Source organism: Thalassophryne amazonica, chromosome 2 (genome assembly GCF_902500255.1).
Source record: "Thalassophryne amazonica chromosome 2, fThaAma1.1, whole genome shotgun sequence".
Taxonomy (NCBI): Eukaryota; Metazoa; Chordata; class Actinopteri; order Batrachoidiformes; family Batrachoididae; genus Thalassophryne; species Thalassophryne amazonica.
In genome coordinates, this window is record NC_047104.1 from 39,506,419 (window position 1) to 39,529,789 (window position 23,371).

At 42.0% G+C, this 23,371-nt stretch overlaps 1 protein-coding gene across 1 annotated transcript in view; it reads right to left on the reverse strand.

The window, feature by feature from the left end:
• The window catches only part of abcc12 (ATP-binding cassette, sub-family C (CFTR/MRP), member 12), a 133,078-nt gene that overhangs the window by 53,194 nt on the left and 56,513 nt on the right, over positions 1–23,371 (reverse strand). The window contains 8 exon segments of the mRNA XM_034162832.1: positions 2,496–2,568; positions 5,282–5,406; positions 7,657–7,732; positions 7,822–7,874; positions 7,986–8,159; positions 11,074–11,181; positions 12,823–12,895; positions 19,869–20,023. Of these exon segments, the coding sequence (XP_034018723.1) occupies positions 2,496–2,568; positions 5,282–5,406; positions 7,657–7,732; positions 7,822–7,874; positions 7,986–8,159; positions 11,074–11,181; positions 12,823–12,895; positions 19,869–20,023 (837 nt within the window).

The following is a 23,371-nucleotide window of genomic DNA, read 5'->3' on the forward strand; positions in this document are numbered from 1 at the left end:
CTAGCCCAGTTTCTAGGGGCGGGCGTTGGTGTTTAACCGCTCGGGGCAGTCTCTTACCTGATGCTCTATCGAGCCACAAACAAAACACGCTCCGCGGGCCAGCCTCCTCTGTCTATCTGGTGCCCTAAATGTGGCCCTGCTCGTGTCCATAGCTTCGTCAGCAGGGGGAGCTGTAACCACAGGGAGAGTAGGGGCCGTGGAGCGTGGGGAGGGCGGAACGCGGTCGGAACCGGAAGGGAGAGGGACGGCACGTGCCCGGCCACGCCCTTCGTCTCCTTCCCGACGGCGTTCTTCTAACCGATTGTCTAATCGTATAACGAGATCAATAAGCCCATCTAAATCCCACGGTTTGTCCTTAGCCACCAGGTGCTCCTTTAGGACCAACGACAGTCCGTTTACAAAGGCGGCGCGGAGGGCAGTGCTATTCCAGCCGGACCTCGCAGCCGCGATGCGGAAGTCGACTGCATAGGCAGCTGCACTCCGGCGCCCCTGTCTCATTGACAGCAGCACGGCTGAAGCGGTCTCTCCTCTATTTGGGTGATCGAACACTGTTCTGAACTCCCTCACAAACCCATCATATGTCTGAAGGAGCCGTGAATTCTGCTCCCAGAGCGCTGTAGCCCAAGCACGTGCCTCACCGCGAAGCAGGTTTATTACATAAGCTATCTTGCTGGCATCAGTTGCGTACATGACAGGACGTTGTGCGAAGACGAGCGAACACTGCATAAGGAAGTCCGCGCACGTCTCCACTCAACCTCCGTACGGCTCTGGAGGGCTTATGTATGCTTCCGGGGAAGGTGGGAGGGGTCGTTGAACGACCTGTGGAATGTCACTGTTACGCACAGGGTCGACAGGAGGGAGAGCCGCAGCAGCGCCCTGAGGGCGCGCTTCCACCTGCGTGGCGAGAACCTCCACCCTGCGGTTAAGGAGGACGTTCTGCTCGGTCATTAAATCCAACCGAGCCGTGAAAGCGGTGAGGATCCGCTGCAACTCACCGATCATTCCTCCTGCGGACGCCTGTGCGCCCTGTTCTTCCATTGGCCGTTCAACAGCCGGTTGACGCCCCTCGGGATCCATGACGATGGCCGAGATATCCTGTTGGGAAAGTGTAGGTACACGGACCCACAACAGGGGGCGCAAATGAACGGACAATGGAGTAGGTCAAATAACAACACTTTACTGTTGTGAATGTGCACAACAAATACAACAGATTACAACAATAGACAAGAGTCAATTCACAAAGGTGTCGTGTGGGCAGGCTCGAAGATAGGAGACGCCTGTCCAAAGCAGAACCGGAACCACACGATTTCCTCCGCCACCAGACCCCGGGAATACTGGAGCCGCCAAGTCCCGAACTCCCAGGTGGCCACTGCCTCCGCGTGTCGGACCTGGTACTGCTGGCGAGGAACAAAAAGCAATTAAATGAGGGCGCGTTTGCACCCAGGAATCCGTACGGCAGGAAAGCTACCTCCACCTCTCGTTGGAAAAGTAGTCCACAATACAACGTACAAAGTCACAAAAGAATACTGTCAAACAGTCAGCTGAGGTACGTTACCTTCCAGGTAGAACGATATCTCGGCAAAGAGGTGGAGATGATGTCTTGCTGATATACCGATGCTGATCAGATGAGTGGTGACAGCTGTCATAGGTGATGAGTGTCAGCTATCACCCCGGCTGCTCCTGTGAGGCGGCAGCGCCCTCTGGTGCCTGGAGCCCGCACTCCAGGCAGGGTGCCCTCTGGTGGTGGTGGGCCAGCAGTACCTCCTCTTCAGTGGCCCACACAACATGAATGAAAGGATCTGCATGTTGATTTGGCACAGGTTTTACGCCAGATGCCCTTCCTGATGCAACTCCACATTACATGGAGAAATGTGGCAGGGGTGGGATTTGAACCCAGAACCTTTTGAACTGAAACCAAGCGCATTAACCACTTGGCCACCACCCCTGCTTGACAAAGAAACAAAGTGACAAAGCAAAATGGAACATACTAGAATAAACACATGATGAAAATAACCAACTAATAAAACAAAGCAGGAGCCGAAGGGAAGAAAAGAAAGAAGGAAGGATGGAATCAAAGCCCCGAACAGAGCCAAACCGCGACATTCTTCTTCTGCTTCCCACTCTGGGATCTGTGAGTTTGAGCCAAGTGAGGGACAAAGCAATGCAGTTCACACATGTAAGTTGTTTCCACTCTAAAAGTGTGAAGCTTGTAACACGTTAAGGTCTAGTGACTGCACCGTGCACAGAATTCAAAGTCTCCATGCCACAATGAACATTTCTCTAGTCCTGCCCGTACCCACAGATCTTCTAAGTGCTGCCTTATTTAATGATCATTAGTTGCGCAATAATTTGGTAAAAGTGTATATCCAGGGTGTAATTTGGGGAAGGTTTAAAGGTATCAAAAACTGGATACCTGGCAACCCTAATAACTATGTTTAGGACGTTTATCAGAGATGGTTGAGGTGTTTGCTGTATTGCAGATACAGAGCTCCTACCTCAGTTTTATCACCGAATGGGAGAATAGCCAGGTCAGCTCTGAGGCTACAGGCATCCAAAACTCTGTCATACCTGGAAAGAATACAACCAAACAGAAAAGCAACCTTTGTTACACTGACCCAGAACATTTGAACCTGAACCAGCTATGCAAACTGCTTCAGACTGTAGATTCTTGCTGCCATCATGGAATTACACCAGCAGCACACATGAAATAGATGCACAAACAAATAATGGCCAATTTGAAGTCAGCTGTGCACCTGTTTCATGTTCCGTAGTATGGAAGAGGGTTTTTTTTTTTTTTTTAATTAAAAATGTTTAAAAAAAAAACACAAAACATTATTTGCAGCAAATGATTTTTGTCATTTTGTCATTTATGGTAAGTAACAAAAACCGCCAGATGGGTTTTGTTAATGGTGAATGATAGACAGTAATATCCCTCCATTTTTCAGTTCACATGCATTTTCATCACATCCATGTTTATCATGCACTTTTTGTCACTTTCATCCCTGAAAACAGGCCTCTGGATAAGAACGTATTCATAGCAAAACCAAAAGCAACACTAAAAAGTAAAAAACAAAGGCAGCTCATGAAACTTCATCAGTGTTTGTCTCGTTAGTGGACAACTGTAAGTAAAATGCAGCCCACCCTGCATACTCACAGTCATGAACTTTCACAAGATTACACTCCAATGAGGAGAGTTAACTTCTACACAACAGATTACTGGGTAAAAGGCTAGAGATAGATGACATGACCTCTGGCCTTGTTTAACAATCTTGGTAACTCACAGAGATAAGAGGAACGTTCTCTCAGTTAAATATTGCCACATTACCTCATCATACTATAACAAAGAGGTGTGCAATGAAAATTCATGTAACTAATTCTCATCTTTAAAAGCCACAGTGGCTACACTTTAACCCAAGAGTTGTTATTATATGCAGCCTGATGATTCCATCCTCAGTGAAAACTCATTATCTGCGGTTTCTGTGCATCCAGAAAGTATTCACAGCACTTCACTTTTTCCACATTTTATGTTACAGCCTTATTCCAAAATGGAGTAAATTAATTATTTCCCTCAGAATTTTACTCACAACACCAAATAATGACAACATGAAAAAGGTTTTTTCAAATTTTTACAAATTTAAAAGAAAAAACTAAGAAATCACATGTACCTAAGTATTCACAGCCTTTGCTCAATACTTTATTGATGCACCTTTGGCAGCAATTACAGCCTCAAATCTTTAATATGATGCCACAAGCTTGGTGCACCTGTCTTTGGGCAGTTTTGCCCATTCCTCTTTGCAGATCTCTCCAGAGATGTTCAATCTGATTCAGGTCTGGGCTCTGGTTGGGCCACTCAAGGACATTCACAGAGTTGTCCTGAAGCCACTCCTTTGATATCTTGGCTGTGTACACTCTAAAAAAAATGAAGCACTATATCAAAGAGAAAAAGTGATGAAACAATTTGCATAGATTTTTTTTAATTATTCAACTGAACTAAAGGTATTTCAACTTAACTAGAAAAGTTTTGTGGCATTAACTTATTTGAAAGTTAAAATAACTATCTATGCAAATTGTTACAACAGTTTTTCTTGTTGAGACAGCAGTTCCTTTTTTAGAGTGTACTAAGTGTCACTGTCCTGCTGAAAGATGAACCATTGCCCCAATCGGAGCTCAAGAGCACCCTGGAGCATGTTTTCATCCAGGATGTCTCTGTACATTGCTTCATTAATCTTTCCCTCAATCCTGACTAGTCTCTCAGTTCCTGCCACTGAAAAACATCCCCAGAGCATGATGCTGCCACCACCATGCTTCACTGTAGCCATTACTCGGTTTCCTCCAAACATGATGTTTGGCATTTACGCCACAGAGTTCAGTCTTTGTCTCATCAGATCAGAGAATTTTGTTTCTCATGGTCTGAGAGTCCTTCAGGTGCCTTTTGACAAACTCCAGGTGGGCTGCCATGTGCCTTTTACTTAGGAGCGGCTTCCATCTGGCCACTGTACCCTACAGGTGTGATTGGTGGATTGCTGCAGAGATGGTTGTCTTTCTTCCAGACAACCTCTCTCCACAGAGGAATGCTGGAGCTCTGACAGAGTGACCATCGGGTCCTTGGTCACCTCCCTGACTAAGGCCCTTTTCCCCCGATCACTGACGGGCGGCCAACTCTAGGAAGAGTCCTGGTGGATCTGAGCTTCTTCCATTTATTGATAATGGATGCCACTGTGCTCACTGGGACCTTCAAAGCAGCAGAAATGTTTTTGTACCCTTCCTCAATCCTGTCTCAGAGGTCTACAGACATACAGACAATTCCTTTGATTTCATGCTTGGTTCGTGCTCTGGCATACACCGTCAACTGTGGGACCTTATATGTAGACAGGTGTGTCTTTCCAAATCATGTCCAGTCAACTGAATTTACCCCAGGTGGACTCCAATTAAGCTGTAGAAACATCTCAAGGATGATCAGTGGAAACATGATGCACCTGAGCTCAATTTTGAGCTTCATGGCAAAGACTGTAAATACTCATGAACATGTGATTTTAGAGCTTTTTTGTTGTTGTTTTTAATAAATTTACAAAAATCTAAAAAAAAAAACTTTGTTCACATTGTCATTATGGGGCATTGTGTGTCGAATTTTGAGGAAAAAAAAAATTTCATCCATTTTGTAATAAGGCTGCAACATAACAAAATGTGGAAAAAGTGAAGCCCCGTCAATACTTTCTGGATGCACTATACATCAGCATTTAGTCTATCTCATTTCTGCTCATTAAGACTGTTGATTTATTACTTTGCCTGGTCAAAAGGTGCCCCCATCAGGATATTTTCTTGAAGGGTTCTATGGAATATCCAGGCTTGCTGGGAAACATAGGCAAAGGTTCCATCAACCGTGATGGAGCCTTTCAGAAGGTACATCTAAAAAAAAAACAAGGAAATTGAACAGAAAACAATAAATGTCAGTCAGTGACACAGCGGTTCAGTCTAATAGTTAGTCTTTAAATGGTGCTTCACCAGTCACAGCTTTTACAGCGCAGTCAAGCAGAGAAACCACTCTTACAAAGAAGACAGAGTAAGAACAGGGTTAACAAGGGTTTCTGTGTGTGTCACTCCACCATGGCTGTGACTAGTGAAGTGAGAGTCTCTGCATGTATGCATGGTCTCTTCAATCATCACCACTGAAGCTCCGTCAGTGCTGTCCTGGTTATCCCTCAACTGTCACAGTCACTCTGTTTTTATGAGCTTTTTTGGAATACAGTATTTACCACGTTTTAATGACTGGACTAAACGTGAAGTGGTATTTAGTGACTTTGAACTTCATGGGGTCTTTGTGAAGAACACTGAACAGATCACCAGTTCAGCGCAGAGCCACAATAACCAAAAGAGAAAGGTTGAACGGTTACAATACTAATGATTTTGCTGTTTTATATTAAACTGTGTGTGGTCTGATACAGTTTATTATTTTGTATTGTATATTTTTTGTCTGATTTACATCATGTAGTGCAGAGTTGTTTCAACTTTGAGTTAAAGAGCACAATTTTTTAAATTATTGTATTATATATATATATATATATATATATATATATATATACGAGGTCTCTTAGATAATAAACCGACCCTTTTATTTTTTTTTTAACTATATGGATTTGAATGACATGCGATTACACCAATCATGCTTGAACCCTCGTGCGCATGCGTGAGTTTTTTTCACGCGTGTCGGTGACGTCATTTCCCTGTGGGCAGGCCTTGAGTGAGATGTGGTCCCGCCCTCTCGGCTGAATTCCTTTGTTTCACACGCTGCTCGAGACGGCGCGCGTTGCTTTATCAAAAATTTTTCTGGACCTGTGAGGAATATCCGAGTGGACACTATTCGAGAAATTAAGCTGGTTTTCTGTGAAAAGTTTAACGGCTGATGAGAGATTATGGGGTGTTTCTGTCGGTGTAAGGACTTCCCACGGAGCGGGACGTCCTGCAGCGCTTCCAGGCGCTGTCGTCGGCCTGTTTCGAGCTGAAAACATCCTAATTTAAGGCTTAATTCACCCAGGACATCGTGAGAGAACAGAGAAGATTCAGAATAGGCCGGCATGAGGAATTTATGCGGACATTCCACTGTTTAAGGACATTTTTTTAATGAAAGACGTACGCGCAAATTCGCCGAGTCGTTTCCGTGACGACTCGGCAAATCTGTGTGCGCCGCGACAGGAAAAACACCTCCGTGTTGAAAACCATTTGTAGAATTCAGGCGGCTTTTAATGGCTTTCAACAAGTGAGTAACTGAGAAATTGTTTAACAGCTTGGGCATGTTCCAACTTGCCCGTTAAGATTTCCAACGGAGGTGTTTTTCCTGCCGCGACCCCCCGCGGTCGGGTCCAGCCCGACATGCGACTCTGCCCGCACGTTCTTTCATTACAAAATGACCGTTAACAATGGAATGTCCGAATAAACTCCTCATGCCGACTTCTTCTGAAAGTTCTCTGTTCTCTGACGACTTACTGCGTCAACAGAGCCTGAAATGTGGAAGTTTTCAACTTGAAACGGCGAGACGCTGCCGCCTCGAAGCGCAGATCGCCGTCAGGCACCGTGGACCGTCCTTAAAGCGACACTACCAGACCAAAATCTCTCATCAGCCGTTAAAATTTTTACCGAAAACCAGCTGAATTTATTGAATGGTGTCCACTCAGTTGTGCCTTACAGTTTTGAAAAAATTTTTATCAAACAAAGCAACAGTCTCTGAGCCATTCCTAAACAATGAAAAAAATCGACGAGCGGGTGGACGACTCCTCACTCAAAGACTGCCCACAGGCGAATGACGTAACCGACAGGCGTGAAAAAACTCTCGCATGCCCACGAGGGTTCAAGCATGTCTGATGTAATCACACGTGATTCAAATCCATATGGTTTTTGAAAAAAATAATAAGGTCGGATACTTTTCTAATAGACCTCGTATATATATATATATATATATATATATATATATATATATATATATATATATATATATATATATAAATCCATAAAATTGTAAAAATGCATAGTCATTGAAATAATTCAGTTAGTGAAGATGGCCCACGTGCTGGAAAGCTTATAGAAATGCAAATATGTAAGTAAATGACTAAATGCATAAAAAACAATAAAACAAATAAATAAAATTTCACAAAGTTAACAAACCTGTTCCAAAATGCTGGAAATTAGTGATGTCTTCCCACTCCCCACATTCCCACAGACACCAAGAAGGTTTCCCTTCAGGATATAACACATAAAGGATGGTTATAAGCTTTCATCCAAACTACCACTAATCCAAACAGCCATTACTGAGGGTAAAGTCAAGGAAAAGGCAAAGCGGAGGAGATGTTTATGAGTGATGGCAAAGCTTCAGTGTTCCCATTCTTGGATATCTTCATAGAACAGAACAGAATAAATTTTTATTGTCACGTTTAAAAAATAACAGCAACAAAAGATCATTTAGCAGCTCTAGGTTTGACAGCAAAAGACAAAACAGCCAAAAACATAAATATGTCATGTCCTTTCACCCCATTGATTGTGCTTGGTTCAAACATCGATGGTCTCACTTGTTTGGTCCAGGAAAATGTTGCGTTTTCCATTACTACAGCAAACTTGCTGTCCTTTTTGTGGAGTAAATATGGCTCTGGATTCTCAATCAGCAACAGTTTCTGAAACAGCCACATGTCACAGTTATGGATTAGGTCAAATATTATTAGGACCACAAGCTACAATGTGAGATTCACAACCAAAATTCATAAACATGGTAATAAATGTGAAAATAGCTATTTGTAACTGTTTATCATCGTGTGCATTCAGAGACGCCAATCAAATATAATTTTCATTGAAATGCAACATACAGGTTCTGATTTACTAAAAGTTTGCATGTGTAATTATGGGTGTTGAACATTATAATTGTTTGGGTTTGTACATCCAAAGAGATTTCTCAAGATCAAATGGAAATTTAGGGGGTTTGCCATTTTTGTGCACTGAGCACAAAGTTCACATGTGCAACTCCTGATCATTACTGTAACTGTCGTATTTTCATTTACACATGAAGGCTGCAATAAATTTCATGAAAAATGACATAAAAGCATAAAAATTTGTTTCTCTAATGCAAACAGGATTATAGTTTTGTGGTGCATGGAACAAAGAGAAACTAGCAATTCAATTCCAATTAATTAATTTTCATACTTGTCACGCTTTGGCCGCAACACAAACGCACACTTAAAGACACACACACATCTCGACATTTGTGTGAGATGATCATGACTGATGTGATCTGTGTGCTTGATGCAAAAAGAACATTTCTTTGTGTTCACAGTTATCTGTGTGCTCCACCGGCAAAACACAGCATAATTATTCACTGGTTTGCTTGGAATTATTGGAACAATAATTAAATGCCTGTAAAAATATAGACCGATATCAAAGTGATCATTTTGCTCTAAAATTCTGGAAAAGGTGGTTTTACAGCAGCTCGTGGACCACCTTACTGAGAATAATCTTTTTGAGCCACTGCAGTCTGCTTTTAGAAAATATCATTCCACAGAGGCGGCTCTCCCTAAAGTGATGAATGATCTTCTGCTTGCAATGGATTGGGACACCACTACGGTCCTGGTGTTGTTAGATCTTAGTGCTGCGTTTGATACTGTGGATCACCATATTCTACTCGATAGGCTGGAGAATCATTTTAGGATTACTGGGAGTGCCCTTGCGTGGCTGACGTCATACTTGACCAGTGGTTCTCACTGTGTTTTGTACAATAACACTACCTCTAGCCTTAGTGATATGAAATTTGGGGTTCCACAGGGGTCTGTCTTAGACCCCCTGCATTTCTCCCTTTATATAGCACCCCTTGGACACATATTGTGGCGTTTTGGGATTACCTTTCATTGCTATGCTGATGATACTCAATTCTACATGCCGATAATTGCTATAATCTCATCCACATAAAATCCTTAGAAGATTGCCTTGCATCAGTGAAAAGCTGGATATATAGCAATTTCCTACTTTTAAACTCTGATAAGACTGAAATGATGGTTCTTGGTCCAGTGAGACATCAGCATCAATTTGACCAGCTAACGCTTAGCCTAGGCTCGTGTGTCATACATCACATTGACAAAATGAGGAACCTTGGGGTAATTTTTGATCCTACGTTGTCCTTTGACCTTCACATTAGAGATATCACGAGGACTGCTTTCTTCCACTTGCAAAATATAGTGAAGATTCATTCGATCCTGTCTATGGCTGATGCTGAGACCCTGATTCATGCGTTTGTCTCTTCAAGATTGGACTACTGCAATGTTCTATTTTCTGGTTTACCGCAGTCCAGCATTAGGGGTCTCCAACTGGTTTAAAGTGCTGCTGCCAGACTTTTGACAGGAAACAGAAAGTTTGACCAGATTACACCCATTTTGGCATCTCTTCACTGGCTTCCTGTCCCTGTGAGATCAGATTTTAAGGTTCCTTTGCTAACCTGTAAAATTGTTCACAGACTGGCACCTCCTTACTTAGCTGACCTAATTAACCCCTACGTACCCGCCCGAGGTCTGCGTTCTCAGGGTGCAGGACTACTCTGTCTCCCTTGGGTGAATAAAAAGTCTGCAGGTCACAGAGGTTTCTCTTATCATGCCCCTGTTCTGTGGAATGGTCTCCCTGCATCAATAAAACAGTCAGATTCTGTGGAGACTTTCACATCCAGACTTAAGACACAGTTATTTTCTCTTTCATATGGTTAGCATACTGGCATAGTATAGTACTATGCTTTCTATCCTTTTAAATTAATTTTATTAGTAAACAGAGTGGGCCTCAGCTTTATCTAAAGTCTGGGGCTTATAGTGAAGCTTAGGGCTAGTGGCCGGCAATCACCTTAACATTTGTTCTGTTTTTCTTGTTGCTTAATGCTGACAAATTATACTGTATTTCTTGCCTTTCTGATGCCTGATTCTGTTTTTTTCTCTCTGTTTGAGGTGCGGCTCCATCCAGAGATGGGAGTGGACATCTTCTGCAAGCCTCCTGTCCTGTGCACCAGCATGGACTCCCAAAATTTTCTGTATATTCGTATTGTCAATTGTGTCAGTAGTATGTCCCAGGCACAGGGTTGCCCCTTTGAGTCTGGTCTGCTTGAGGTTTCTTCCTCAAATCATCAGAGGGAGTTTTTCCTTACCACTGTCGCCTGTGCTTGCTCTAGGGGTTGGTAAGGTTAGACCTTACTTGTGTGAAGTGCCTTGAGGCAACTTTGTTGTGATTTGGCGCTATATAAATTAAATAAATTGAAATTGAAATGGAAATAGTGGAATTATTTCACTTTATTTGTAACTGCCAATGCGTGAACATCCACAGTCATAAGGCAGAGTTTGTGTGTAACGGAGCATATCACAATTACCACACACACCCAGCAAATCAGACCCATAATATGTTTTGAGCTGAATGTTTCTGTGAAGGCTCTCAGTTATCCAGGTGGTTTCCATAGTCAAAGATTCAAGCTTCTCTCTACTTTTGAGCTGAACCTAATTACAGAAAACGTTTTGAGTTTTGAATCGCTTCATAATGGACAAACATCACGATTACAGAAGAGGAAGTTACCTTCAGTCGAGCTGTTGAAACAGCAGCTTCAGAAATAAATTTCACACACACTGGCAGCAAAGCGAGGCAGAACCTCATGGCATTGAAGATGGCAATGGTGGTAAAGGCCTGGTGATAAAACAAAGCCCCATATAACACATTTAACATTTAACCAGCTCACAGGTCAGGTCAGGTGTAGCAGCATATCCACAAACATGGCAAGGACCCCAACACAAAGACCAACAGTGAAAATGGAACGTCCATTAGCAGCAGTTATGGGAAAGCAGCTAACAACAGCAGGCAAAAATATAGTGAAACAGTCATGGCTCAGTACACGGGTGATCAGTCCAAATGCAGAAAGCATTTCAAAGGGTTCAGCTGACATAGGCAAAATTCAGTAATTAGAGGTTCTCATACCACAGAGTCCAAGATGGCAGGCAAAAGACAATAATAAAGAATGACAACAAAGGTCTGTAGTGTGGAATAAAAAAATCCACACTAACCAGAGCAAGACAGCAGGCAAAAAGAGGAATCCATAATCATAGCAAAGGTTTGTAACATGGAATCAAAAACACAGTTACTGGAATGCTAGAGCGCATGGTGGAACCTACGGCAGTGTGGCAACATCAAAGTGTTCTCATGGCAGATATAAAGGACAGCAAGCATTTAAAACTGGAAGTGCAAGGACACGTGAACACGGAAGTTAAACTAACCAAAACAAACACAAGGAAAACATCACAATAAAGGCACAAATAGAAAATACAAAGTGACACAGAAGGAAAATGACTGAAAATAACTCAGAATTACTTTGAAATTGAACCAGAACAAACAAAACAGAATTACAGTCCATGATACCTAGCCTCGTGGATTCTACAACAAAAAGCAATGCTGTGTGCTGAGAACTTTAGTAATTATTCAGATATTCCAGCTTATTCCAGTTAAGGGTCATGGTGATGGCTGGAGCCTGTCTCAGCGGTCAGTGGGCAAGAAGCAGCCCAATTTCATAGCCTTAAGAGTGCGCATGTCATGAATCCTTGGTCTTGTTGGATTTGTGAGAATCTACTGAATCTACTGGTACCTTGTTTCCCATGTAACAATAAGAAATATACTCAAAACCTGGATTAATCTTTTTAGTCACATAGCACTATTATTCTGAACACTACTGTAGATTGTTTTTTAAAAATTGCAGATACTACAATGGAATGGCTACTGAACACCTTCTGTTGCACTGGCAATTTTAAAAGCAAACCCAACAATGCAGGCAGGGAGCAGTGAAAAAACACAGGTGATTTATTCTTCTTCAACACATGTGATACACAATCCAATCCCACAGTGAGAAAAACTGACCCAAGCCCAAATAACAAAAAAACAAACAAACAAACAAAAAAAATACAACTGGGAAGCGGGCTGAGGGTGGCAACATACAAACTGGAAAAACACGGGTCAGAGCAGGGGGCAAAACACACAGAGGAGAATCACATAAAGAATATACTCCACCAATAAAGACACGGCTAAACACGGGGTAAAACTGGAAAATCTACAAAGGCATACCAATACTCACACCGCCGAGTGACACGGGAATGAAGCAGGCTTAAAACAAAACATGGGACTCAAACGTGTACAAAGTGAACAGTAAAAAACAAACGTGAAGACTTGCACAAACTACAACATCTAAACGATGACCACAATGAAATTCTTCAAGCAAAAACAGAAAACTCGTGTGGAACTCAAACGTGATGGACTGCAACAGGAAGATACAACAAGACTGACAGGTGAGGACACAGGAGGGGAACATGAGGACCCAAACAGGAGACAGACCACAGACAGGGATACACAGAGACAACTAAGAAAAAGACACAGACAGCACACAATGACACTTAACAACAGGGCACAGATATGGGCAATCCCCAATACCTACACTGGAGCAAATGGGGGTAGCTTTTTTGTTCAGGAGCACCTTGAGGGTATAAAACACTATTTGTCATGATATGGCAATGTTTTAAAGAAAGATTCTCATCAGCACCCTTTGAGGGCACATAACAATAATCTGCTGTAAATAATTCTGTCACTGCCGTGTGGTCTAGAACCTGCCTGCTAGTTTGTGTCCGGATGTTGACTAGTTTGTGTCCGGATGAGACTAGCTGAGTGGAGGCACCTGGGCACATTGCTAAAGCCTCAACTATAAAAAAAATCAGTTGCTGCCTCAGTCAAGCCAGTGTCGCAGACTGAATGGTCCCCCCTAACAATCGGTCCATCCTGCCTTGACTGTGCATGCATCATTTGGGACCACAGCAGCTCGAATGAGTTTGACTCTTGACACCCAAAGCAATCAAAGGGAATAATGTGATTATTAACCATCAGATGACAAAGTAAAACCTCTTAAATCATTGTAAAGTCAGTTTTAGCAGAAACGAGGCCGTTTTAAGCAGAAACGAGGCAATGAGTTGCTGCTGATGCTTTGAAATGACAGAGGCACAGTGAACGCAGCAGCAGCAGCTTGTCTGGCTGATGCGCTCTGATCACTTCCTTCATCTTTTATTATGAAATAGATAGATGAGATAGATGATGACTGGAGTGCAATTTTAATCAGAAACATGGTGATAATCTGAACCGCAATTGACACACAGAAATGACGCAGGCACAGTGAAGGCAGGGCGGACCAATTTCGGTCCGACTGTTCGGTCGGCGACACCAGGACTTTCCACTGCTCACACTTTGTCTTATTTTGTATTTTAGTTCTGAATACTGTTGGTTAAGTGTTCCATTTCCAATGCTCCTACGTCCTGTTTGTTTGACTAGTGTGGGTGCTCTGGGCCGTGGCCAGCCCACTGGCACCTGGCTGGTCTGCGGCACCTTTAACCTTCTCTATAATGATCCATATTTATCTCAGGTTATATTAATCCTGTGTGAACAAGTGTATGTGGACAAGGCACATTCTGCTGTTTATCTCCAGCATGGAAGCACATAAAGAGACACCTGGAAAACACACAGCGTGTCTTTGAATCATCTGCTTTGTCATGCACATAATGTGCGCTGTGAAGGCCATGGCTGCATGCAGATAAAAAAAATTGAATGAATGAATGAATGAAAACTGTTTATTTCGAACATTTGATACAACAACAATTACAAGATAGATCAGTGAAGACAACAACAAAAAAGTTCCTACTGTGTACCCAACATGTCCGAAAAGGGGTAGGGTGAAGCATCAGCTTATTTTTCCCTACCCCTTCTTCCCCACAACCAGTGATACCCTTTGCCACATATAAACATAGATTCCTACACACCTAAACCGATATATATATATATATATATATATATATATACACACAAACATAAATATACACCTACACATACCTACTTACATACAAAATACTATATATTTACAAGCCAAAGCAAAAAACAAAAACACCCTAACCCTCATTACCCTTCCTCCTCCCTATACCTAGAAAAAAAACATATTTTTGTACCGCTGTTTGAACTGGTTCATGCTTGGACATTGCTTGAGCCCCACTCCCAATCTGTTCCACATCCTCACCCCACAGACAGAAATACAGAAACCTTTTAATGTTGTTCGTGCCCACTGATGCTTTAAATTAAATTTCCCCCTCAGACTGCAATCCCCTGATCTGTTAAAAAACATATTTTTAATATTTGCTGGAAGTAAATTGTTTATTGCTTTATGCACGATTTGTACTGTTTGAAAATGAACCAAGTCTGTGAATTTTAAGAATTTGGATTGTAAAAATAGTGGATTTGTATGATCTCTATAGCCAGTATTATGAATAATTCTTATAGCTCTTTTCTGCATTACTGATAGTGATTGTGTTGTACCTTTATAAGTATTACCCCATACCTCTGCACAGTACTGTAAATATGGTAAAACCAGTGAGCAGTAAAGAATGCGGAGTGAGTTGTGGTCCAGAATATGTTTCACTTTGTTTAGAACTGAAATGCTTCTTGACAGTTTACTTTGTATATGTTTTATATGAGTCTTCCAGTTTATCTTATCATCTATTATCACCCCCAGAAACTTATTTTCATGTACCCTTTCAATATCTACCCCGTCGACTTGTAACTGAACCTGTATGTCTGTATTACAATAGCCAAATAACATGTATTTTGTTTTACTTAAGTTTAATGATAATTTGTTTCTGTCAAACCATATTTTCAATTTTCCCATTTCTATACTGATCCTCCTCAGTAACTCCTGCAAATCCCCCCCTAAACAAAAAATGCTTGTGTCATCTGCAAATAATACTAATTTTAATATTTTGGAAACATTGACAATATCATTTATATAAATTAGAAACAGTTTTGGACCCAATACTGACCCCTGTGGGAGACCACAAGCATTGTCCAAGCATGCTGTTTTCATTTGATTGGGAAATTTACCGGTTTGAAATGATAAGTTACAGATGTATGTTAATGGTTCTACAATCCATTCAATGACCTGTTTTACCACCACCATATCAATTTCATTTAAATCGGTAGATGTTTTATATTTACAATTATTCACAATGTCTATCATTTCTTTTCCATCCACTGCTGTGAGGAACATTGAACAGGGATTTCTTTCTATGAGATTATTATCCCAATCCTCAGGTTGGGAATCGGGAATTTTTTCTGCCAAGCTTGGTCCAATATTTACAAAAAAATGATTAAAACCGTTGACTACCTCATCCTTATTTTCCTTCTTGACATTATTATCAATGAAATACTGAGGGTAACTCTGTTTTTTATTACCATTTTTGATAATGCTATTTAATATATCCCATATTCCTTTAATATTGTTTTTGTTATTATATAATATGTTACTATAATATTCCTTCCTACATACCCGTATAATATTAGTTAATCTATTTTTGTATTTCTTATATCTATTTTCTGCCTCTTTAGTCTTTAGTTTTATGAATTCTCTATACAGTGTATTTTTCTTATTACATGCATTTCGTAACCCTTTCGTCATCCATGGTCGAGCTTGGATTTTTTGTTTTCTGTAGTCTTGTTTAATTGGACAATTTGTTAGGTCCCTTCAGGTTGTTTTTGAGGTCTTGTATTTTGTCTTCTTCCTTGTCTGTCTGTCCTGTCTTCTGAATCGTCAGTGTCCAAGTTTCTGTTGTATTTGCTCTGTCCATGATTTCTGTCTTTGTGAATCTGTGGGTTTGTCATTTGGATGAAGGAGTTGGAGTCAGGTGTGTGTGTGTGTGTGTAGGTGTATGTGCACGTCTGGTTAGTGTGCTCAGCTATATGCGCATGTGTCCTGGCACGCCCCCCTCCTAGTCCACATTGACATGTATGCTGGCCCTCTTCTGTCTTGCTGTGTATGTGTGCATATTATCCCTCTTTCCTCTGTGTTGTTCCTGGTGCATGTGCGCGCTCTGTGTCTGGGTACTTCTCACTGAGCGTGCAGTGCTGTCGGTCTGGTTAGACCCCGCCCTTTGTTTACATTATGTTTTGTCTGTTCTCTCATCTTTCTTTCCAACCAAGTTTGTCCTACACTCCTGTGGTTGCTTGTGTCTTGGTCTTTCCACTGTGTGTTTGTCATTGTTCCTTTCTATGTCATTAGGCTTATTAGTATGTTGGGTCACTTCATGTTTGCACTCTTCAGTCATGTATGTTCTGTTCTCTGCCGCCATCTAGTGTCTTAAATTAGTCTTAACACTTCTTCTGAGTTTCCAGCTGGAATTAATTCACTCATCAGACTCTGTATTTAACCTCACCTGTGTTCATGTCCCATGCTGGTCCATTGTAGCTGTTTTCCTGTGGGAGCTGATTCCTGTGCTGCTTTTCGTCTTTGTCCATGCAGCATGCTACTTATCATTCTGTTGTTAAAGTGACTGCTCACCTTTTCTGATGTCCTGTGTTCTCCACTGCTCCCTTTTTGTAAGTACTCAGTTCTGGTTTTTGCACTCCCTGGAGGATTGTCAACTTAAGTTTTGCTTTGTCTCCTCACGCCCTGGATCTCCCCAAAACCTGAGTGGGTGAATTTTGTATTTTGGTTGTTCCTGCTCCTCAACTGTTTTTGTATCTTGTCACCAGTCCAGCATTAAACCTGGTATTCTTTAAAAATTCAACCTTTTGTCGTGACTGCTCTGCATTTGGGAAATCTCAGCCTTTGTTCAGATCCTGGCTTCAAATCATAACACAATTTTTATCATATAATGATGTAAATATTTGTAAAAAAGTTTCATATGCACTATCAACATCACTTTCACTGTATACCTTTTCCCAGTTTTGCTCCTGTAAATCCTTCTTTAGTGTGTTCATGTTTTCCTCTGTCCGCACTCGCCTGTATTTTATTTTCTCCTCTGGCTGATTCCACCGATGGTTTCTATTATAAACGATAAACTGGTAGATGATCACTAATGTCATTGATTAATAATCCACTCAGTGTTATTCTCAATCTCATTGCTGAATATATTATCAATTAAGGTGGCACTATGGGATGTAATTCTGCTTGGCCTGGTGATTTTTGGATATAAACTCATACTGTACATTATACTGATAAAGTCATCTGTTATTTTATGCTTATTTGGATTGAGCAGATCAATATTTAAGTCACCACAAATGAACACAGTTTTTTGATTAGTTTTTGAGAACATTTTTCCCATACAGTCAGTGAATGTTTCAATACTAGATCCTGGTGCTCTATATATACAGCTGACTAATACATTTTTGCTTTTTTCTTCACATATTTCAATAGTTATACATTCTAATAAGTTATCAGTCACAGTTGTCATATTGTCTACTATTTTATAATCCATGTTCTTATCCACATACACAGCCACTCCTCCTCCACTCTTATTCTTTCTGTTTACACAATTAAATTCATATCCATCCAGTTCAAAATCCATTCCTTTATCTTCATTGATCCATGTTTCTGATATAGCAATTATGTTAAATATTTTTTTTAAATTGACTTAAATATTCTTTAATGTTGTTAAAGTTTGCATACAGACTTCTGCTGTTGAAATGGATTATTGATAATTTGTTATCCGTTTTAATGATCCGATTAAACTGTTCATCTGTATAATAGCAACAACTGTCATTGATATTTGAGAAGAAATTATTGTCCGGGTCTATATCGTGCTCCAAGTCCAGTACATTGTGGTCTGTGTATTTAAATGTTCTCAGTTCTACTTCTCCATGATCAGCAATCCTTTGAGTTATATCCTTCTTGTCTCCAGATGTAGATGATGTAGTAGATGAATAGGTTCCTCTGGTCTGTGTCATGGTGTTGTGATGTGTTTGTGTCCTCATACCTTATTGGTCGTATTTGTCCAGATCCTCGATGTTCCTGATTACCATAACCTTCGCTTGTTCTGGTGTTCCATTCAGTTTGATAAATGTTTTGCAGTTGGATGTCCATGTCTGTTGAATTTTCCCTGCTTTTTTAAGAAACGCGCTTTCCTGGCGATGTCTGCGTTTCTTTTGGTCAGATGTTCATTGATGAATACGTTTGTTCCTTTAAGTTTCCGTCCCTGTTTTAACAATGCCATTTTATGTTTTCTGTTGACAAACCTCATTATAACTGCTCGCTTGTCTCCATCCTCTCTCCTGGGCAGGGGGTGGCACGCTTCAATGTTATTACAGTCCATTTGAATACCTTTAGATTGCAGGAAGTCAGCCACCTGTTGTTCCACTTAGCTGGCCTCCTGCTCACTGGCTTCTCCTCCGCTGTCTTCTGACACCGCCTGTGCGTAGGATCGAGGTTTAATATGAATTCCTGTAATAACGTCGTTCATCCTTGTGTACTGTTCCAACTCCGCAACACGGTTCTCCAGGTACACCAGACGCCGGTCTTTCTCGGCATTCTGGATCCGGAGAGCCTTCACTTCTTCCACCAGCTCCATAATGGATTTCTGCTGCATTTTAACAGAGATTTCCTCAGACAAAAAGTCCAGGGACTTCTTGATATCGTCTCCCTCCTCCGCCGTCAGTGCCTTCTTCGGACCCATGGTCAGATAACGCCGTGCTGGCGCCTCGGGCCTCGGTAAAGCCGCGCCGGTGGAACTGCACTGACGCCTCGGGCTTCAAGTGGAGCCGCGCCGGTGAAAAACAATCCTGCTGTGGCTCAGCGAACTTCACACTAATAATGTGATTATTAACTGTCAGATGACAATGCAAAACCTCTTAATCATTCTAAAGTTGATTGTAAGCAGAAACAAGGCAGTTTAAGCGCAAACGGGGCAATAATCTCTTAATTGCTGCTAGCGTGTCCTTTCCCACTAACTCAAAAGTTGGTGGGAAAGGACACATTTGTTTTCTGCCTGTATAAGAGGTGTTCACACCTGCTCTGTTTGGGCATAAGATGCGCAGTGGTGCATAGTCCTCAAACAGCCGAGTTAATTTACAAGAGAAAATGACTAGAGATGAATCCATTCTTCCAAAGCTGAGAACAATGACCAAAGTGCAGACGCCTGGAAATTTTTTGTAATTTTTTTGTTTTTTTGAGGCGTGATGGCGGTGCATCTAGTCTGTTTATTGAGTAGCCCCTCCCATCTGTGTTATTTGTAAAGAGCTGTCATGTCGAACTCATGGAACTTGGGAGTACTGAAGCTTACAAAGCAATTATGTTTAATTTAGCTTGAGTACTGTAAATAGCAGTTAATATTTTAAAATTAAAGTTCTACTACAGTCACAAATGTTTTTTAAAAGCATGCATTTGTCTTGAGTGAACCAGATCTTTCAAAATTAATTTATTTTCAAACCAGTAAAACATTTATCAACAGTGAGCTGAAGTTGTTAGATATAACACATATATCAGGTTAAAGTCGGTCTGACTGGGAGACGGTCAACATGTGGCACCTTTTAACTTCATACCTGTGATCTTTTCTTCAAAGGACTCTTCCCAGGCATACATCTTGATTAATTTGATGCTGCTCAGAATCTCATTCATTGTGCGGACGCGGCTGTCTGCTGTCGATATGGCTTTCTTCCTGTATGCATTAATCAACTTGGCCAAAGTAAACTGTAAGGAGAAATAAAATATCATTATTGGCATCAATATAAACCAAGCAATGTAAAAATATGTTGTCCTTGTGGCTCAGTCAAAATAAATACTAAAAATAGAAAAGCCACAATAAATGCTAATCAACTTGTAAATACCGTAACTGAATTTCAGAGAAAAATTTACAGGCACTCATTAGACTAAGCTTGAATATGATCACAATCCCCACAGCAGATCAATCGTTTCCGTCTCACCCTGTCCTCTGTATCTTCCTCTGTCACACCAACCACCTGCATGTCCTCCCTCAGCACATCCATAAACCTCTTCTTTGGCCTCCTTCGTCTCTTCCTGTCTGGTGGCTCCATCCTCAGCATCCTTCTCCCTATATACCCTGGGTCCCCCTCTGCACATGTCCAAACCATCTCAATCTTGCTTCTCTGACTTTGTCTCCAGAATGTCCCACCTCAGCTGTCCCTCCGATATGTTCATTCCTAATATTGTCCATCCTTGTCACTCCCAAAGAGAATCGTAACATTTTCAGCTCTACCCACTGTCTTTTTGATAATGCCAGCTTCCCTAAGCCGTACATCATAGCTGGTCTCACTACTGTCGTGTAGACTTTCCCCTTCACTCTTGCTGATATCCTTCGGTCACAAATCACTCCCACCACCTTTCTCCACCCACTCCACCCTGACTGCACTCTTTTCTTCATCTCTCTACCACATTCTCCATTACTTTGGACAGTTGACCCCAAGTATCTAAACTCATCAACTTTCACCACTTCTACTCTTTTTATCCACACTATTCCACTGGACTCTCTCTCATTCACACACGTACTCAGTCTTGCTCCGACTGACTTTCATTCCTCTTCTCTCCAGAGCATATCTCCACCTCTCCATGTGAGACTCAACTTGCTCTCTACTCTCACTACAGATCACAATGTCATCTGCAAACATCATAGTCCATGGGGACTCCTGTCTGATCTCATCAGTCAACCAGTCCATCACCATTGCAAATAAGAAAGGACTGAGCTGATCCTGGTGTAATCCCACCTCCACCTTGAATGAGTCTGTCCGACTGCGCATCTCACCGCTGTCACACTATGCTTGTACATGTCCTGCACTACCCTAACATACTTCTCTGCCACTCCAGACTTCCGCATACAATACCACAACTCTTCTCTTGGCACTCGGTCATTAGCTTTCTCTAAATCCACAACGACACAATGCAACTCCTTCTGACCTTCTCTACACTTACCCTCACCTGTTTTATAAGCCTAGCTTCCCATAACTCTCTTTCCCATAACTTCATGCTGTGGCTGATCAACTTTATGCCTCTGTGGTTACTAAAGCTGTGCACATCACCCTTGTTCTTAAAACTAGGAAACAGCACACTTCGTCTCCACTCCTCAGGCATCCTCTCACTCAGATGACATTTCCATACCTCCACCGGAATGTTATCTGGGCTAACTGCCTTTCCACGCTTTATAGCTGTCCTCACGTCATCCTTACTAATCTCTTTCGCAGCGGGTTCATTCACACCTGCCCGTTGGCTGTGTTTTCATGGTTGGCTCATACGAGCTGTTCTGCCATGATTCACCCTGATTTGTACTTTTTCATGCTATATGTGTGAAGGGGCCCTTAACCTCCAACACACTCTTAATATACTCTTCCTTTAAAATGAACCCAACACCATTTCTCTTCCTGTCCACACTGATACAACAACTTGAACCCACCACTGATGCTCCTGCTCTTACTTCCCTTCCAGTTGGTCTCTTGCACACACACAATATGTTTACCTTTCTCCTCTTCTTCATGTCAGCCAGCAGTCTCGCTTTACCTGTCATACTGCCAAGATTCACTTCCACCCTTCTAGTTTTCCTCTTCATCCACTGTCACTCAAAACATTCTCCTCTCCTTCTTCTTCACCCAGCAGTAGCCCAATTTCCAACAAGACCCTGTTGGGCAACAGCACCGGTGGTGGTCGTTGTTAACCCGGGCCTCAGCCCATTCGGTATGGAAATTTGATTTGTACTCTGCATTTACTGGGGCTTGGGAACAGCACTCAGAATGTACTGGCTGCACACCCCATGTGGCTGAGTTCACCCCATGTGGCTGAGCACAAATCTTGTATAATCTGATATTTTATTCTGGATCAGATGAACAGAAGAAAAATGAACGTCACCAACTTAGAGATGCTCTTATAACCTCAAATTTTCTAAAAGGAGGACAGATTTAAAACACTCTGGTCTAGATAATTCAAAATTTTAATTTACTGCATAAACATTTCAATGGATGATTTATGGTTTTTAATGATCAGATTACACTACCATTGACCCATTTATGCATATTTATTTTCAACTAGTATCTGTCATATAATTTTAAATTAGTGTTTGGCTGAGCTGTCATTACATCTTACAAAATGGTTACTTCTGGAGCATTAGCTGAGGAGTATCACTTTCATTGCAGGGGGACATCAGCGACAACATTTTGGCCATGTGGTGCATTTCTCTCATCATGAATAAATGACAAATTAATAAATGATTAAAGTCAGCGTGAGGAGAGCGAGCAGCAGTGTGAGCAGAGCGAGCAGCAAATGGTCGGTGTTGGTACAGATGACCGTACCACGTGCTACAGCTTGCGGCCACGTTTGGAGTCTGCTGGCTAGGCCTGTGGCCGTTTTGGCGCCCCATCCAGGCTTGTGGCTCATCAGAGGTCGCTAACCCAGGCTCGCAGCTAATCGGTGTCTGCCATCCAGGCTCGTGGCTCATCAGATGCCACCAGCTGGACCCGCGATTCGTAGGCCTGCGGCTCGTAGGCCGCAGCCAGCTGGACTCATGACTTGTCAGGGGCCACTGACTGGGCTCGCAGCTTGTCGAGGTCGCTCATCAGGCCTGTGGCTCATCAGCATATGCCAGCTAGGCCGCTGCTCGTTTGGAAGCCGCTAGCAGGGCCTGTGATTCACTGGATGCCCCAAGCCTAACCCGTGACTCGCCAGCTGGACCCGCGATGGGCCGTAAGCTACCAGCCAGACCTGCTGCAGCGGCGGAGGCTGCCACCACATCAGCAGTCAGCCTGTCATTTCTGCGGGGAAGCCGGGGCATTTTCAGGCCAAGCTAAGCTAACTGAGCTAAGTGGCACTCAGCTCAGGTGACTTTTGTTGTGAATTTTAGCTTATTGTTTTACTTTCACTTTATTTTATTATTTTACTAGTATTTTATTCTTGATTCATTTTAGGAGTGGGTTACTTTTAGGAGTCTTAGGTGTTTTTATGAAATCTTGTATGATGCTGGCAGAGAGGGTGGCTCTCTTAGAGAGCTGTGTCCGTCAGTTGGAACAGCTTATTAGCCTTGTGGAGATTGATGTTACG